This window comes from Cydia pomonella, chromosome 23 (genome assembly GCF_033807575.1).
Source record: "Cydia pomonella isolate Wapato2018A chromosome 23, ilCydPomo1, whole genome shotgun sequence".
NCBI classification, from domain to species: domain Eukaryota; kingdom Metazoa; phylum Arthropoda; class Insecta; order Lepidoptera; family Tortricidae; genus Cydia; species Cydia pomonella.
The window spans coordinates 5692214-5713227 of record NC_084725.1 but is presented as its reverse complement, the minus strand read 5'-3'; the positions used below and the strand labels follow the sequence as shown (position 1 = coordinate 5713227).

Here is a 21014-nt window from a genome sequence, read left to right as displayed (position 1 = left end):
ACCGCTTAAGCCCAGGGCACCCATGTAAACCAATAAACAAACATATTAATAAACAAAGCTATAATTATAATGTATACAATACAAATAGGATACGATCGTGGTCACGTAAAATCAATGTGAATGGTTAAGGCGGACTTCAAAGGCGCCGACAGACAAAATTTAATGACGTATGAGTACTTCCGATATGAGTCAGCGTGGCACAAACCATAAGAGGTAGCGGCAGCGGTTAGTATTAGGACTCCCGAAACCCATATTGTACCAGCGACCCTGCTCTATAAAATAACAAACCATTTAATAATTATTTTGTAACGTGGATTTCAATAGCAAGTGTATTTAATACACAATAAATATTTTTAATGAATATATATATATATATATATATATATATTATGGAGGATAGGCAGACGTTTGACCACGATCTCACCTGATGGTAAGTGATGATGCGGTCTACGGTGGAGCACGCTTACCTACAAGATACCTATTTACTCTTGCCTTGAAGAGATCCAGATTGTACTCATGCGGAAACACAGACTCGATCAAAAATAAAGATAAATCGAGATAAATACATCAAATGAAATAAAAGTAGTAGTACTTATTGCACAACCTACTCAACACTGATCATTTGACTGGGTTTTAGCTACCAAATGATGTCCAGATGAAATTTGTTTTTAGAAACGGCGCTGTTGTCTAACTTAATTTTAATATGAGCTCGACTGGTTTCCGATATGATACCGATCTGTCAGTTTCTGTTTTTGGTTGAAAAAAAAATCACTTTTGACACTGACAGATCAGTATCACATAGGAAACAGATCGAATTACTAAAACTCAAATTGGCTTGTATATCAGTTTACGTTTAAAACTTTAAATTGGTCACACTTAAACAGCTTTTGAGTAAATCTTTCTGCAGCTCCAGCATATAATACGCTCGTGAAGGCCTTCAAAAGGTGGATCAACGATCTGGTCAAGGGTACTAGGATCCTCTTTAGTTTAGAGAGCAGCGCACGGCCCACAGTAGATCATGATAATTTGTTAAAACAAGTATTATGTAAGTAATGAAATAAGAGTCACGGGACCCGACTTAAAGTTAATGGGAAAACGACCAAGCGTCGTCGTCTACGCTGCTGCTTATCGCTTGACGCTTCTGCTTATGACTTGATACAAACGTTTGCACCCATTGTTAAGGAGTCAGAACGGTTCAAGGGCGGGCGCGGAATGTGGTCTAGCTTCCGTTTCATGCCTAGTGCTTGACTTTGGTGAAATAAGCACTAGATTTCAGTTCCTTAATTTCGGCCCTGAAAGAACAATTATATGGCTAAGATTTTTTACTATTTAAGTTAAATATTATTATTAGATTGCATAAGTACCAAATGAGGTACCTAATCGTACTTGTAGGTATATATTTTTACTGCTCATTATAACTTTACAACGACTTCTAGTTCTTGACCTGTGATATTTGTGATATGTAGATGTAAAGATATAAATATTTTTTTCGTAGAATAATAAATAAATGAGGCCTTTTTTAGATGCTTGACATAATTCAGGAAATATGTATCATGAAAATATTGGAAGTTCCTGGCAATATTAAACCATGCCAGATCTAGAGCAGAGTCCAACTGGGAAAGTACCTCCACCTTACAGAAAACCGCAGACAAATAACAATGAATCCTACTCATAGTGTGTTCCTGCCGGTCAGTAAGGCCAGAGCTCAACGAGGGTGCGGATTGTTAGGGTCGGCAACGCACATGTAACTCTTATGGTGTTGCAGGCGTTCATAAGCTATGGAGACTGATTACCATCTGACGGGCCGTATGCTTATTTGCCAACGATCTAGTATTTCTTTTTTATGTACCATCGTGTATTCGAGAACAGTGACTACATTATTAGGAGTTTAGTTAGTATGAGTAGCTTGTTATAATACAGTCGAGTTCATAAATATGTATACATTTTTTCGCCTTAATCTATTGCAATAAGGTGCAAAAATGTATACATATTTACGAACTCGACTGTACGTAGTGTTTAGGTAGATATCTCAGTTTCACTATAGTCTTATGGCCTTATTCATAAACGCTTTACTGGCCTGAATTAGCTATGAATCGTTTGTCCTTATCTGTCATTTTGACTGATGTATTTGTAAGAAGGGGATATAACGTAATTTTATTTAATCAGTAAAGTTTTATGATTTAATATTAAGAGTCCCCGGCAATATCGGCCGAATTTCATCTTCCCATACAAACGGAGTTTCGTTCTCATTTTAAAACTACGTGTTGGATTGTAATGAAACTTAACACATACAGTGACATGAGATATATCCAGGGCTTAAATAATATTGCTCTACCTTATAAAACAAACAAAATAGAGCAAAAACAAATTTGGTATGAAAATCTTAAATTCGCTTCATTTTTTTAACTATGGCATCTGAGGCTACGTAAACAAATATACCTTATCCTATTGTAAATGCAACGTTTCAAAGCAATTTAGCTAGTCGGTTTAAAATGAGAGCGTAACTACGTTTGTATGTAGAACTGAGCTTGCTGGGGACCCTACATGTACCAACGGATAGTATCTCCAATGATATAATAATTTTACAGCCACACAATTCAAAAGCATCTAAGAACTCTTACAAGGAATTAATTTCCCAAAAAGCAACAGAAGCAATTACAGCGGAAACGAACAATGAACCACGTTCATTACAGAAGCCAAAAGTCCAAAACGTCATTTAAGACCTGTCCTTCCTCGTCCCATACAAAATACTTTAAGCAGAAACCCCACACGCATCGGAACACAACAATGGCGTATATCTCACAATCGCAAGTAATAAAAGCACCGAGCGCCCACATTAAAATCTTATCCCTTTCTTAAATAAAAAATTCACGAAAAATAAGAGAGGAAATCTCCCCCTCCATTATCCAGAAAGCCGGGGAGGGTAGCACGGGCTAAATCGGAACACACGCAGAAAAGAAAGCTCAAAGAAAATCTAACTTTACTTCAACGCTACAAAGTTACAATTGGCATGTCGATTCTTATTCTTCTCTCAATCTAAACTGTACTCTCTAACGTAGAAAATAAAGTTGGTTTCCGATCGAGGGGGAGCGAGGTTGTCGCATAGGAAACAGGGCTTTGTCGAGAGCATAGTATTTGGAAATGAGATGCAGCGTTAGGGGAGGCTGGGGAGGCGCCCCCTCGAAAGCCGAATTATCGGGGCGTGGGTAATGACTTTCCCGGCGGAATTATGCCCGTATCGGGATCCGTGCCGTATTAGAATCGGTATTAGATGTTCTTTTGCGGTATGCGGTGATTAGGAAAATCGCTTGGAAGGAGACAGTTGTGTGTGGAATTGTGGAACTACAGACAATGGGACTGAGACAATTGTTAAAGAGAAATGTCGTGAAATGTTTCAAAATCAGTCAGCATATTTAGAGAATGGAAAATTGGATACTAATACTTTACCTACTAACGGAAGAGTATCCTGTTTTTGAAAAGCAAAATAATATTATCTGTATATACTTATATTTATAGTATGGTGTCTCACTGCTGGACAAAGGACGATCCCCTCGATCTCCATCCGGCTCGGGTTTGAGCTTTCTAAGTATATAAGTAATGGCTAAATCTAAAGTATTTGGTTCCATCAATTTGGCTGTCTCGATGTCACAAGTGTGTATTACATACATAAGGATCAATTTGCCCCCGTCTCCTCAGCAGGATATCGACAGACACACACAATAGATGGCGCTCGCGCGAGTATCTAAATAGTAGTCAATGGCTCCCTTGATTATAATTCTTGGTGATGAGAGTTTAGGGTTCCATATTTAAAGCTCTAGGTTTTGCGCGGTCTAGGTTTAAACAAAAACTTAGTATCTTTATAGAGCACATAAGATTTCTTAAGATTAAAAAATAAACATGTTTAGGGTATTCTCCCAAAGCTTAAGCGAAGCGAGCGACATCTCACTACGATAAGGTACCGTTATACTTCAACTCTAAATTCAATTTGACTAAAATCCCTTTGTTAATTCACGCGATTGTACTGTCAAAAGCTATAACTTTAAAGGCGAAAATACTGTGTAGTTTGGGGTGTATTTATGAGGTTTTATAAGTAAAGCGTATATATTTACGAGACACGACGGTACGTGGTCGCGATGCCTCGTGCTGATGCGTTGGACAGACGGTTTAATGCTCTTCATGTATGATGTAAGCATGAAAACGGCTAACATTTATTTTTGGGATTTTTGTACTATACCCGTACATTTTAATTGATCATTGGTGTACATTATGCAGCTACAATAAGACTTAAGAATGGCTTGTTGATAGTATCGATAATACTACCAGTAAAACATATTGCATTGACCATCGATCGGTACGCTTTATTTATTTACACCGTTTAGATCTTAATTACAGACAGCGCCACGAATTGCCGCGGCATTATGCTGAGGGATCCTATTTTAGCGTCCAAATGTTATGGTTAAGTAAAGTTATATTATGTTGTGGCGTTAAATAAATGCATTTTCTTTCTTTATTTCAATTATTTTGTTGGTGAAGTGGACAAGATAGAATCCAGCTAAGCTACTTTGCATCGACTTACGGAACAATTTAAGGGAGTGTCATTATAAACGTTATATTTTCCAGAAATTTGAGATTTATGGTGACATTGCCCATTTGGCTCACTTTGATATCACAAACACCATACAGAGTTAACTTGTTTCTTACTGAACTTGGCTCCCATTTTCACATTTTGTCGGAGACTTGCAAGTGTAATAGCCATAAGATATGATTATATCTGAATCCACACAGTGCTTTTACTCATATATATTTCAACACGAATTTATTGTGTAAGACTTTAGATCTTTGTACCTTGTTAACTCATATATTATTAATTAAAAATAAATATATATTTGGGGACATTCTTACACAGCTCTAGTTAGCACCAAACAAAGCAAACCTTGTACTATGGGTATCTTGTAGTTGACGATATACATACTTACAGAGATAACATCATTAACAATTTAACATACATAACTCAGGAACAGATATTCCTGATAAACACATAAATATATACCCTTACCGGGATTCGAACCCAGGAGTTCCTGCTTCATAGGCAAGGCCACTACCGACTAGGTTACGAGCCCGTTGCATTATCTGAGCTTGGTACTTCAGATAGCACTAAATTCAAGAAGTTACAATACCTCATAGGAATAAAACAGATGACATGTACGATTATTCTATTATTATAACGCATATTGTATAGATATTGATAAGCAAATAGTTTTCCAGCACGAGTGTTCTTATCTTATAAGTGCAGATATCGATCTACGCGTTATATTTTATGATAATCAGCTGTTATCTTATCATTTTCTTGTGGAAACACCATATGCGTTTAATTGCAACTTGAACACTTGTTGATATTGTTATTATGAGACATTTTATATAATATGTAATCATCATTAATGCTCACCGTAGTCTAAGGATGTCACGAATATCCGCATTCGCATTCGTATATACGAATATTCGCATCATTTTAAACATACGCATCGATATTCGCATTCGCATCAAATGAAGCGAATGTTTTTCGCATGCGAATGTGCGCAGGTCGTGTCCTGTCTCGTCGACTTGCGTATGGACCGTGCGCGCAAACTGTTTTCAAGTAATGCATTTTAACCAGTAGACAACATTTCTCAACACTTCATAACATCCCGTATTTTTTATGTACTAACAGATTTTTTCTAATTGGGAATTATAATAACGACTACATATTCCCTAACATTCGTATTCGCATTCGGACATTCGCCTCCTGGACATTCGGATTCGCATTCGCGAATGTTTAGAATGCGATATTCGTGACATCCCTGCACCGTACTATAAAATTAACATTTAGTTTTAAGATGACGTATATTTAATACGTTTATTTTGGTACAGACGACTTAGTCCTCTAAATTATAAAATTATATTAAATAGCAATTCTAACTCTACTACGTTGTCAAAATCAGAATATTATAGCGATTGGTTAATTTTAGGGCAGTTATTTTTCATTTATTGGGAATCAGTTATTCTTTAATAATTTAGGTGACCAAGTCTCCCCAGTCTCCCCTATGTTTTCTAGTAGGTACTACAGTCATGGCAGCATGGTTCCATTTTTATCACTTGTCACTATGCGCGTCACTTTCGCGCTTACATACTTGTTAGAACGTGACAGACATGGTGACAAATGAAAAAGAGCCGACCATATTAGCCCTACAGAACTTATGTTACGATAAACCGATATCAAAATGTATCTATCAGAAGCCATGTTTGATTTAGTTACAAAGCCGAACATTAGAAAACAAAATAATTCGTTTATATAATGAAATGGAAAAATGATTTATTTAGGTATCAAAATTGCAGCTTATTACACAATAGAAAATTATTACATTTTTAGGAGCATTCTATTGTTAGAAAGCCTAGGAATAGTGTCCTGAGCCCTAAACTAGGTAAACCTGTCTTATAGATAATAAGGCTTCCTTCTTTTTAAAAAGGAAAAAAAAAACAGTTAAAAAAAAGTTAGCTTTAAAAAGGAGCTATGGAGTATTTTCAAGGAATCTGGAAATCGCAAGCCCATCGAAGGCGATATTACAAAAAAAAACTTTCGTTTTCCGAATCCCAAGTCGGAACGGAGCGCAAGCGACCCCGAAATTACTGGCCGCATTCACCCAGACAAAAGCTAAAGCACACCCCGCCGGCAAAAAGAAAAGCATTTCCATTCCATCCCCTCCTTCATTTAAATTTCCCGCCCAGGCGGGGGCGGCTACGATAGGGGCGGCGGAACAAGGACGATGCTCAAAACTTCTATAGAAAAGAATGAGACGGCCGCAGTCCACCTGTTGCGACTCAAGTTTCATATTTTCGTGGGGTTCTTTTTTTTCTTAGACCTGAAGGGCGCGAGCGTGCGCTGTATATCGACGTTCGATTTTTAAAGATTGACGAGAGAATTTAAAATTTAAATTGCATTCTCTCCGCGTTCGATTTTTGAAATTGTAAGCGTATTTTCGTTTGAATGCTTTATTGCAATTTATGTTTCATAATGTTAACTGTATTGAATTTTGATCCTTTTATTTTACAATGGTTTCACTAATTCACTTGAAATACATTGTGCATTGATATCCTTTTTCGATATATAATTTCCAAAATGTACCCCATAAAGGAAATAGAGTGATGAATAAATAAATAAATATTATAGGACAGTATTACACAAACTGACTAAGTCCCACAGTAAGCTCAATAAGGCTTGTGTTGAGGGTAGTTACACAACGATATATATAATATATAAATATTTATAAATACTTAAATACATAGAAAACACCCATGACTCAGGAACAAATATCCATGCTCATCACACGAATAAATGCCCTTACCAGGATTTGAACCCGGGACTATCAGCTTCGTAGGCAGGGTCACTGCCCACTAGGCCAAACCGGTCGTCAATTCAATCGGTCGGTGATCAATTGACTTTTTTTTTACTTCTTTCTGTAATTTAAAATAAATGATTTGTAATGTATCATATCCCTATCTAAGTTCATTGGCAATGCAATTTTTGTTTTCAGTATCAAGCTGCTTTTATGATAAAGAAATACTCACTAAGTTTAGACTCGCTAGAATCGTTTCGATTATTATCTACATATGATAACTGTAGACTATGTAAAACAAGTACAGTCGACGCCACGAGCGTTGCATCACCATTTTTTTTAATGCATCTAAACAAAAAAATATTTTAACCCCGCTAGACGCACAGACGCGTACTTAACACGTCATATAAACCATTCGGTAAAAGACAGGGGATGTACCGAAATAAAATTGTTTGTGTTACCGTTTCCTGTCCGGGTTCGATTCCGTGCTATGCCGCCACGTGCCATACCGAGAAATATACCAATAAAAATAACCCCGACTATTAAAATTCAACTGTTTATCAATCAAGGATGAGTGAAAATGGCGTAAGAGACAGAAAAATATGGGTCGTTACGACATTTTGAACTAGCAAAGTGTTCGGATAAAATAAACTTTTCGAAGTTTTAGAACGCACTTCGATCGATATATTGATTTTAAGATTAAATGTAATTTCTGCACTTTGGGTACACACATACGTTGTTTATAAACTATGAAATATTATTTAAAAAAAAGACGTAACGGTCATATCGTATTAATTGGGAATGGGCAATTTTTTATATAAAATGAATATCTCGTATTTTTAGAACGAAAAATGCACAGTGCAATGAATTCGTTTAATTCATTAGTGAATTTAGTGTTAAATATTTGTGTGCTTTTATTTTCCTTTAGTAAAAACAGTCTGTACAACTGTACAGTCAACCGCTAAAATCAGTGAGAGTAGGAATCTGAATTTAAACTCAGTAATAGATATAAGGTCAATATGGATAAGTGTGGATTCGGGATATGTGTGGCTGGCCTTATCATTGGGGCTGATTTACACATTGATTAATGTTTATTGAGAATTCATACATTTGTTACTTGCGTTTATTTATTTTTTTGCTACGTTTAGTCGTAAATGTATGAACTATGAACTCGCTAATCAATGTCTACACTGGCCCCGGCATGAAAGCCAGTTACACTAATCCCGCAGCCACACTTATCCATATTCATCGTACCTCAATTTTGTTTTTGTATAAACAGAGGCCTTGGGTAGCAAAAATCTATTTTATAAACGTCGGCATTGTTCTAATCGTCAGTGAAATGGCCGTAAGTGTTCATTACAGATAATGCACTTGTGATTAGATACGAGGCCGATACAACACGCTCTCCATACACTCGTGTGTTAGGTAAGTAGTTACGGTCAAGGAATTTAATTTCCTACCCATTTCGTACCTTGTGACAGTGACAAACAACATGAAACTCGCTAGAGACCTCATACTATTGTCACTGTGACAAGGTACGAAATGGGTAGGAAATTAAATTATTCGACTGTACATGTATATTTGAGAAATAAATAGTGGGTTTGACGAAATCTACAAAATTCGATCCATTAAGAAATGTATACTTAGTTTGAAAAAAGCTTGAGACCAAACAATTCTAAGAAGCTACCCTAACTTAACTATAACCCTCGCGATAATGATAGGATTTTTTTCGGAAACTCCTGATATTTTAATATGGGGTTAAAAAATTTCCTTTTCCAAGAGAAAACATTTCTTCATATCCTAGTAAAATTACCTGAGATCTTCGAGAACATATATAAGGGTCTGTTTCATAATGTCCAAGTGTTGGATAGCTAATTAATAAATAAACTAACTGCCAGATAAAAACTTCATGCGAAACTTAGCACTTTACCAGTTCAGCTTATTTGAAGATTGGAAACACCAACGATGACTATTCTTCGGATAAGTGGCAAGTAGCTTATTCAGGACTTTACTTGGACATTGTGAAACAGGCCCTGTCAGTATTTTAGTAGTACATATTAATTATTATAAGTCCTAATATACCAGTCAAATATAAGCAATCCTCTCAGATAGCCACAAGTTAGCGAACAGCGGAGACACGTAACCGACTTGCCACTTAGTTAATGAAAATGGACCATCAGGAGATTCAGGAGGGCCCCGTTGTGTCCATAAAGGGGCTGCGGGTACAGTCAGCGGTCCTGTTACGTTAACACAGCGTATCTACCTAGGAAATATGTAACAAGATAACGCTTTTCTTACAAGGCAGCGTGCCTTCAGTACAGTTGGCATCAAATATTTCGAGGTTTAGTAGGACGTTTGTGTCGTACCGAGTAAGAGAGTAACTGGCACTTACGTTATGGGATATCGATGTATGAGTATCGTTAATTTACGTTGCGCAAAAGGCCCTATGTCTATGAATATAAAAACGAGACATGTTAATTCGAAAATTCAAAATCGGTCGTTACGTTTATAAGACGAAAAAATGGTTTGAAAACTAATTTATTTGTTATTTTTATTTTCAAATATCACAATGCATGAATATCAAAAACTAACTGGTTGTAACCTACTCCAAAGCCGAGAATATACCTATCGATATCGGCTAGATATTAGTGCGAAGTCCCAGCCTAGTCGGTACCTTGAAACAGGACATCCCAGATTCAAAACCTGGTAAGGGCATTTGAAGTTGAAAGATATTTGTTCCTGAGTTGTTTATACCAATGTATTTAATTGTGTATTTATCTATGTATATCGCTGTCTAATACTACCCATATTACAAGTATTGCTTAGTTTGGGGCTAGATCAATTTGTGTAAGATTGACCTCAAACATTTATTTATTTATTTATTAAGTATTGACTTTTTACTGTGCAAATACAGAACGGCAGCGAAACACGAAAAATCATGTCAAGATCGCCCGATATCGACCAATTCGCGGTCCAAATATTTCAGATACCCGCGCGATTGCAATTTCACGCTGTAATCTCGTAGATATGGGCTTGATAAGATTAGTTAGGTTTATTTTAGGTTTGGTATTTTGTTACATTTAGGCTCTATTTCACCACTGACATAATACACATGTTTCACAATGTCCAAGTAGTCCTGAATAAACTACCTGCCACTTATATGACGAATAAAGTCATCGTAGGCGTTTCACAATCTTCAAATAAGCTTGACAGCAAATTTAGTTTGACAGCGATTCAGGGACGAATCATGCTGTCCCTTTCTAATGTATTTCACATTCCCTTTTGGCTATTTAGGGTTGTCAAAATTCAAGTCATTATGCTATCCGTGGTCGTGCACGCAAAGGGAAGTTATGCCAACCCTAATAATTGCTCGGAACCATGCTGAGCCGAACGGAACCGACAATGACCGAAAGGAAGAGTGTCGCCCCACTAGTGCCACGAGATGTACGAGACCTTTACCCGTGGAACGTCACGTTTATTTATTTATAGTTATGCTGACTCAAGAGATACTGAAAGACAAATATCTGCGTATCACCCAACCGCCTCTATTCGTTACTTAGATAAAATCAGAGACCTTGAAATGTTTTTTGTGTCAACCTTTTTTGGAAGCGTCAATTTTAACGAGCTGTTTGTTATAGGTAAGCTAAGATACATCAAATATTCTTAGTATCCGACCGTAGATTCCGTTTCGGCCAAAAAAGCATGTTTCGGCCGTAGTTTCGGTTTCAGCCAGAAACGGCCGAACCTTTCGACCGGGCCGAAAAGCGGTTTTATGACATTTTTTCAACAAACAAAACAAAAGTTTCGGTTTCGGCCAAAATTAGAGCCAAAGCCGAAATTTCGGTTTTGCTATAAAAAAACATGTTTCGGTCGGACACGAAATATTTTATGGTTTTCGTGGCAATCCAATTTCTTTTCCTTTAAAAGTATTACAGTCTTAATTAATATTGATTTATTTAATATAAGACACTGTATATTTTTTGATATGTTTTTTGAAAATCTACGCGTTACTACGAATATACAGGGTGAATATAAGTTAGTACTCACCATTGAGACGGGCAGGGGATGCGCCCCACCGTTGGGGTAGGGGTAAGGAGCCATGAGGTATCCCATATTGAAGCCGGCCGCTGGGTGCGGGTCGAATTTACCTGGAAATAAACAAATGTGTCATTAATAATTATGTTTAAATGATAGAAAATAAGAAAAAATATCAGTTTGTTCAAAAAAATATAAGAGAAGGCCGAGAAATAACTACAAAGCCTAATAGATGACGTAGCAGAAAATCATATAAAGGGTCGTCCTAATACAATGCGACTATGCTATTATCGCAAGTTCGCGCGAATTATCAAACATTGAACTCGAATAGGTGTCCTAATTGGTCGCGCGATTGTCAATTAGGACATCTATTATTAGAGTTATAATAAAAAGAGCCATATCTTTAAAATACTGGATGGGTCTTAAATAGATTCCCATCTAATATAGATTCCGAATATAGCAATAAAAAAAGTTATAGGTACCTATAGCAGGCGAAAAACTATTAGTATGAGCGGCTTTCAAAGATAGACAAACGAATTTACAGGAAAGGATTACTATAGGTACTTACTAGATTATGAAAACGATTTATTATCATCCAGTTCCAGGAATTAACAAATAATTATTGGATTATTCGAAATAGCTTATCGAGGGAATATATTTTTTTTAATTTGGTAACTCGAGCCCAGCCTGTATATTTAAAATTATTGACAAGATTTGGTCTGATCACGCAAAAAAAAATTACACCTACATATCTTTTTTTACATCGATTTAAGATACTTAACCGTTTCCACGCCCCACCGAATGCCTAAACATGACTCGTCACGACTCCGACTCGATTGTAATCGGTTTCGACTCGATTCTAATCGATTTTTGACCCGTAATCGGTTTGGTCACACGTTGTTATTGTAATGGGTTAATACTGGCCGGTTTTGGAGTAACGCTTGTTTTCCGATTATTAAGGTTTTGAAGTTATACATGGAATGCATTAGAGATTAACTCTCAGCTCAGTTTGACCATACATGTAATCAATGTTAGCCGAACGTTAATTAGAATTGAAAATATTGAAAATTAACCATTACAAATTGAACCGTAAACCGTAACGGACGGTTACAATTTACGGTTCGATAAGTAACGTACGATAGTTCAGCCAACACTGCTCTTAATTATACCTACGCTGTGGTACAGCGTCATATTGTATGTGAATACAACAATATTTCTATAGGGGGTGTGTCACATTGTACGCTGCGTGCAGCGTCAACAAAATACCAAGGCCAAAGAAACGAAACTAACAGAGGCTACGAGTCTAGCATATTATCCCTAGAGCAAGCCTTGCATTTATTTAAACTATAGTTTAGTCCTTTTTTTAACTTATTCCTCTATAAAGCGAAAAAAGTACACATAATAATTATGACGCTGCCTTCCCTACTTCGTTTTTCATACGATAATGAATTTCATTGCACATGTCCTGTAGAACAGCTAAATATAGCTCGTACAGTCGGCGCCGTACGTCGAGTTAAAAATAAGTACAATCAGTGGAATAAATCCCTTCGCGAGGGGAGAAATTATAGGACGAGGAGTCATTTGCTCGAGTAATTGCGCGCGCAGCGGCGCAGTGCATAGTGTGAAAACAGTAGTGTTGTTATGTCGAGTATTTTCCCCGCGCGTAACGGGTACAAAAACTGAATCAACAACTAAATTGTATAATTTATTAAACCTGCTAGTCAAATTTCAAGAGTATCTGTCGAGAAATACGTCCTGCAGAGGAGAACACCCAGACAGAAATACGAAAGCATTTTTGCTCAAACTGAAACGGAGATCTTCGCTCGCTCTCAGTCAATAAAAATATACTTGTGCCGTGCATAAGCCAATTTCAATGATGATTAGATACGTTTTGTTACTTGATACGTATCCTACAGGATTTTTATTCCTAGCATTATCAGTATTAAATACCTATTACTGATGCATTGCTTTCCACTTGCTATTTCTGTAGAATTATTTCAATAAATCGTACTAGCATAGTAGACGCCATGTAGATCTATCTTTCATATCTGATCTATCATTTCAAAGAATATACGAGTATAGAATTTACGCTGACAGATTTGTCCGTAACACATCTGCTAGACAAATTTGAAGGACATAAGTGTATGAGACATTCCCGTGAGACGTAATGCATTTTTTTAGTGAAATGAAATAATGGAATATTTTTTTAATGGGTTACATATTTAGCTAAAATTGACAGTATTGCTACTCTAGTAGTCTCCCCAAACTCTACATTTTCAAGCGTATATACGGATACATTTTTTACGTAGAGCCAAGCCGATATTCAGCATAATTTCTGCATTATTAAAGTAGCTGCCATACGCATCACAACCCCGATAAAGTAAATCTTTTTGTGGAATGCCCGACGTATATGCCTCTAGCTCAGGGGTTCCTAACCATATAACCTATGCGCCTCACCCAACGTTATACTAAAGCACTACACCCCCTTGGGAGCCGAAATGGAAAGTACATAAATTAACTAATTGAGGCTTGTAAAGTTTTATGAATAAAGGGGTAAATCTAGAATCACTCTACTCTACACCCCCCAAGTGGGGCGCGCCTAACTGATTGCGAAACCCTGCTCTAGCTAATCTGTAAAATAACCTACTGTTTCATACCTGTCGACTGCGCTCGCGGCCGCAAAGTGTGAGCGTTTTCGGTAACTCTCATTCCGCGGCTCTAGAGGACTAATGCCAGCTTTTTGTTTTACTTGTACTTGTGGAAGTTTGCATTTTGCACGCTGTATGTGTGTCAGGGGGTGCTAATCTCGAAATCTGTTTGGCTTGAGGAATGCGAAGCAAGAAAAAAGAAAGGTGTTTTTTATTCAAGCATTGGGGTCATCCACATATTACGTCACAGCAATAGGGGGAGGGGAGGGTCATGCCAAATGTGTATATGTTAAAGAAACAGAAAAAAGCGTGACAAGGGGAGGGGGTCCAAAAACTGGAAATTTTGTATTAATGGATGACGCCATTTATGAAAAACGTTTTGTTTAATATTAAGATAATCATTGCCAGTTTTAAAAATAGGACCTATTTGTAAGAGTAACGTGAAGCCACGGAAAATAAGCTATTTAATGTACGTACGAAGAAGTTAAAATTAACGAAAACAGCTTATTAAGCTGGCCATATACACTCCGGTATGCCTGTGCAGTTTTGCCTGTACAGTTGAACTGCGCAGGTAAAGCTGTTTAGGAAAGTGCACAGGCGAATGCTACACGTGATCCGTTTTGCCTGTGCAGTTGATAAAACTGCGCAGGCATACCCTAGTGTGTAGCCAGCTTTAAAGTTTTTTTAAGACTTATTTTTTACCGAGATCCTTATGGTGTCGAATAGGTATATCCCGTTTTTATGAGCAATGCAAAAAAATAGAGGAGGAAAATATACCTATACAATCTACAATTTTGTTATTCTCCGTTCGGATTTCAGCGTGTAATGAATATATCTTAGAAAATGGAAATGTACGTCAAAAATCCTATTCCTATCGTTAACAAACCCAACTAACTTTTAAGCCCGAGATACGCAGTTATCTGAATATAATTCAAGTCGAAATTGAACCAGTAGCCCCGAATTTGAGCCGTGTAACATGCTCGGTAAATATTTGCTTAGGCCACCGCCGGAGTTCCGAGAACTACGACTGGGCTATTCGAGTCTCATAGTACACTCAGCTGCAATAGTACTGGAATAGAGGACAGAAGCCACGAGGGTCCACGAAGGAGTAGGTGCGGACAGAAGCTAGAATGTATGTACGTCGTATGAATGTATCAAAGACAATTTTAAATAAAGGTGGATTGTCAAAGAAAATTTTGTAGCTGCAGTAAATTTACTGCCATCTTTCGACACATGATTAAAACTTTTAGAACGCCGTTTAACTTTGATCCTTATACTTTCACTGATATGTGGTAAATTTGTTAAATGTCAAAAAGTGGCGCCATCTTACCGGGCATCGGCTAAAGGTTGTGGCGCCATCGCTCGAAACGATACCGCCATACCTTTTCCTTTGATGTATTAGATGGCGCGATTTTTTGATACTTAACAAATTCAACACATATCAGTAAAAGAATAAGGATCAAAGTCAAATGGCGTTCTAAAAGTTTTAATCATGTGTCGAAAGATGACAGTAAATTGACTACGGCTACAAAGTTTTCTTTGACACTCCACCTCTATTTCAAATTCTCTTTGGTATGTATATGTCAAAAAAGTGATCAATTTTATAATGGCACGAGAATTGATCAGTGCATGATATGGTTATGTTAGGTTTGACTTTTTCATCATGTGGGCAACCGATTATTTCATGAAATGATTGCCACATAATGAAATGATTAATTTTAAGATCTGGCCACGAGTATATGTATCCACAATAAGGCCGTGGAATGGACGTACGCGGCGCGCGGCGCGGCGAGCGGGGCGGCGCGGCAAGCGGCCGCCGCTGTCGTCCAAGACAGACTCATTCAATTCTATACATTTTGGTCGTGCCGCGCGAATAACCGCTCGGAGCCGGGCGGCGCGAGGCCGCGAGCGGTTATTCGCGCGGCACGACCAAAATGTATAGAATTGAATGCATCTGTTTTGGACGACAAGACACGCGGCCTTATATTATATCGATCCGGCCAAGTTAATCACAAATAGTTCAACATGACTCTATTGTTAAGTCAATAAAGTGCAATTTCAGATACTATTGAGCACCTCGGACTGCGATTACGATTGCAATCACATATTATTATAGTAACAAGATACCTGTATCGTTTTTATACTTACGAACGGAAACGTTAACGTATTTTAACTGGTTTTTGACTCATTTCAGTTAAAAACTAAGGTTATACCATTTAATTATGCCGATGTCAATCAACTTAAACCATCCATCAAGTGGACGCTATGCAATAATTATTCATTTGTAATTAGATTTCTAGGAACTGTCTTTGGGATAATTGAGTAGGTATAATGAAAATTATTTGCGAACTACTATTATTACAATTTATACGTAATCTAACTTGGTTAAATAGGTTTTGGCCAGTAATACAAAACTAAAATTTTACCAAAATTAATTGGATTATTAGTATAGTCCAAATATAAAGCATGAAGAGGAAACCTAGGAAAAGGTGGATGGATTGTGTGAGAGATGACATGAAACGAACGCGAGTGAATGATGAGATGACGGGTGACAGAAAGATATGGAAGAAAAAGACATGCTGCGCCGACCCCAAATGAATGGGATAAGGGCAAGCGAATGATTAAGAGGAAACCTATTTGAAGTACCTATTAGAACAAATTATATTATTTTCAGAAAATAATTTGTTTTTATTTCAAGTAGAAACATTACTAAGCATAGAAATTATAAACTGAAATAAATGTCATACACTAAGAAAAAGTGACCAAGGACTCCATTGCCGAATGGTTCAGGCACCTGCCGCGATAGCAAAGGACGCTGGTTCGATTCCAGCCTGGGGCACTGGAGGACATGGTCACTTCTTCTTAGTATATGTATAATTATGACATTTATGTCAGATCATGAAGAGGAATATAAAGCATAAGAACTAATTCAAGAATTAAACGAGAAATGGTTTTTTTTTGTATAATAAGTATACATATATTATGAACATTATGAACTAACCAAATATGAAATGTAGAAATGAGCAGCATATTATTGTGAACTTAAATAAATAATTATTTTGTATAAAACCGATATATTGTAAATGAATAAATAAAGTAGGCGTTGTTTTCATGTCGGTACCCGGTACCTACTTAACATTCATTTTAGCGAGATGACTAAAGTACACAAAATATTAAACCATATAATTTACTATATCCTGAGCTTTAGACAAACAGGCGAAAACTACCTGAGCGACCCAGGTGGTCGACATATGCTATCTCTATCGCACCTTAATAATACTAATTGAGTGTGAAAGAGAAAGAACGATTGTTAATGTGTGAGTCAGATTCGTTGAGTTTGCGGCGGAGTCGGAATTTATAATCGCGATCTTAATATAAATTGAGTGTATAGTGTATATAGAAAATTTCGTAAATTAATATGTGTTTGTGAAACCAATATAGTTTTTTTAATGACAGCCGATAATTTTGTCTGGACATGGACATATAATTATATTCTGCGACGTACAAATTATAGTCAAAATCATTTTATTTCGCTTCATTTATACTAAGGTAAGTTAAAGTTCTAAGTTCTATCAACGACGATTACGACTTTTTAGGGTTTCGTAGTCAACTAGGAACCCCTTCAGTTTCGCTTCGCCATGTCTGTCTGTTCGTCCGTCCGCGGCTTTCAGTGATAGTTAGTAGGTATTAGAAAGCTGCAAGTTGCAATGGGTATATATTATTATATATAAATATATTAATTATATCAATCACTGGACTGTATATTATGTGTACAAACAGACCAAATAAACAAAAGGTATTAATTTTAACCATTAATCATGTAACACCTAATCGCCAACCGTTAATTAATTATAAACATTCATAACAAAAGTTTTAAACAATTGAAAAACGACCTAAACGGCAAATATTACAAAGTAACTTATTTTCTTTTCGAACGAAGAAATACTTTTAAATATAAAAGGACGTAAACGGAAAATATAATAGAGATTTAGGCTGTTTTCGAAAGAGAAGAATTTCTTTAAAATCTAAAAAAGAAAAGGTCGTAAACGACAAACTTTACGAAGAGACTTAGGCTGTTTTCGAAAGAAGAATTTCTTTAAAACCTGATTCTTCATAACAATCTAAAACAACTCGTTTAACGCCCGTCGTGAATGCATCTCCAGTTCCAATTAGAAACACGATATGGTGCTGGGACATGTTTGGGACAGAGCGGGGAGCGGAGTTGTGAGGTGGCGGAGCGATTGGCGTAGCGGGAAAGGGGTGCTTTACGAGTATATTTATATGAGTAACTTAAGCAGATTCTGAATATTACAAAAAAGTTATTGTATCAAAATATATCTAGACAACAGGTAAAGTACGGTACAGCAAAAGGATGTTTAATTCGACTTTTGACTACCCACGCAATGTATTTACATTGGCAGTAGTAAAAAGTCAAATGCGTTTACATTTATCATAATAAATGTTCACTATTTTAATACCTTGATGTGATGGTCAAATGTGTTATTTTATAAGTTTAGTTAATTTAGCTGTATTTTGAACAGTACATTTGTTTTGTAATGTTCTACCTATGAATACATTGACAAACATGACTTTCCAATTAATTACGACAAGACATCATTAGAATTGTTCAAATTAAAAGTGAAATAGTAAAAAGTACGAACAAATAAGTTTTTCAAAAGATATTTACGCTAAATAAATACGCCAAAGCCTATAGTTCGTTTTTCTTGCATTAGAAATAAGGTAAACAATCTTGACGTGTCTTTTCATTGCAAATTATTGAAAAACACTTTTTAAAAATTAGTACATATTACATATGACAGCAAATGAATGTAAATAATCGTATATGATTTATAATTGTTACATATTTGCTGCGACTTATTTTTCGAAAGTGTTTTTTTAATGAAAAAACACGTCAAGATCGCATACCTTCTTTCTAATGCTAAAAAAAAACGAACTATATACGCTAACGTCTATTCAAACCCCTAGCCTTAGCGTTAAGCATGAGCCGACGAAACCATTAGCGCGCTGAAGCGAGACGCAAGACAAATAAGCGCTAGATAATGAGCGCGTGCGAGCGAGATAACCTGATAAGGATCGAGTTTCAATAATAATAGAATTGCTTATAATAAGGTAAGGTAATGGTGTCAGGTGGTAAGTCACAGGTCTACTTATATTTGGTTGGACACCTGTGCCTAAAACTAAGATTTGGACTAGGATGGATACTCGTATTATTAGGGTTATAATTTGATATTGTCTTGAGTTTTTTAAATGTAAAAGTATTTGACGGGTTCTCTGTAAACTCCAAGATCAATGTGGTAAAGACCGTTAGACTATACGGCAAGAACTCTCGTATTTGTCTACGTACGTAGCTCTGACCCGGTCAGAACAGAACTTCACTCCTTCTGCTCTACCGACCTTCTGTAAGTGGAGTATGTCTACCAACGCAAGAATTAAAAGCGACGAAAAAGCTTGTAGACGGTTTTCTCTTATAGACAATCTGCCCTACATTGACCTTATTTTAAATTCTAATAATATATCGTATCGTTTTTCTTTGGTATAATATGATGTCAACAAATAAAGCATTCACAATATGACTATCAAGACATTATAAGCTTGTTTATATATTTTTGAACTTTCTTCTCATACTTGTTAGATATTTCATGGACGGGACTGGGATATCAAATTGGTATTTTGGAAGGAGTATCAAATTCGTAGTTCAGTAAAATATATCGCATCTAGGTCTTTATTCTGCTGTATTTGATTTGTCTACTTTAGCTGTCACTATTTGAATCAGACTGTACATAAATTTTCGAAAACGACCGATTCCATTACGTCGTCAACACCAGCATTTACAAATTGACACGGTGCCAAACATAAGACGTCATTTGTCGATAGCCGATAAAAGATGAGACGAAATCAGAATGCAACTGTTCACGCTCGGGGTTCACGCTTTGGGCAAAAATAAATACCTACGCAAAAAGGGCTTTCCAGCAAAAAGTTACTGAGTTACTGTCATTTTTTTATTGTAACACAAAGTTGCATTACTAGCTGTACTTCTTCTTTGCATATATATGAAGTACTTCTCATGACTCATACTTGTAATGTGCATGTTAACTTGTGTGTAAAGTTTAATAAATAATAATCGGACCACCGAGGGTTCCGTACTTTTTAATATTTGTGTTATAGTGGCAACAGAAATATATCATCGGTGAAAATTTCAACTGTCTAGCTATCACGGTTCATGAGATACAGGCTGGTGACAGATGGACGGACGGACGGACGGACAGCGGAGTCTTAGTAATAGGGTCCCGTTTTACCCTTTCGGTACGGAACCCTAAAAACGACAAAACATCACGTTTGTTGAATGGGAGCCCCCTTAAATTTTTATTTTATTTTGTTTTTTAGTATTTGTTGTTATAAAATAAAATTTCAACTGTCTAACTATCACAGTTCATGAGATACAGCCTGGTGACAGACGGACCGACGGACGGATGGACGGACAGCGGAGTCTTAGTAATAGGTTCCCGTTTTACCCTTTGGGTACGGAACCCTAAAAATGATTATTGCATTGTCATCAGAATTTGCTACATAAGTTTAGCGAAGCAACAAATGTATGAACTCGCAATAAACCCTAATTAATGTGTACAAGCAGGGCCAAGTACTAACTGCAAACCAAAAGTCAACTGAATCAGCAGATACTAGGGAGTGGTTCATATTTAAGTTACAAGATTTGAAGCACACATATACCTGTATGTAAACACTAATCAATGTGTAAACATGCCCCAATGTGAAGGCTAGCCACACTTACCCGTCTGCCACACTTACCCGTATTGACCTATCTTACTCACTACGATGATATCAAAAGTGGAACTCAACAATTTTTTACATAAAATAATAATTTCCGATCATAAATCAAACTTTATATAGCGTTACTAATGCGGCCGATAAAATCGGATTAATA

General features: G+C 36.6%; 1 protein-coding gene across 4 annotated transcripts in view; it reads right to left on the bottom strand.

The window, feature by feature from the left end:
- LOC133530554 (protein pangolin, isoforms A/H/I/S) overlaps window positions 1–21014 on the bottom strand; it is a 226140-nt gene that overhangs the window by 91774 nt on the left and 113352 nt on the right. For all 4 annotated transcript variants that reach the window (XM_061868505.1, XM_061868507.1, XM_061868504.1 and 1 more), the window contains exon 4: window positions 11418–11518. In XM_061868505.1, coding sequence (XP_061724489.1) covers window positions 11418–11518 — 101 coding nt within the window. The remainder of the gene's footprint in view (window positions 1–11417; window positions 11519–21014) is intronic.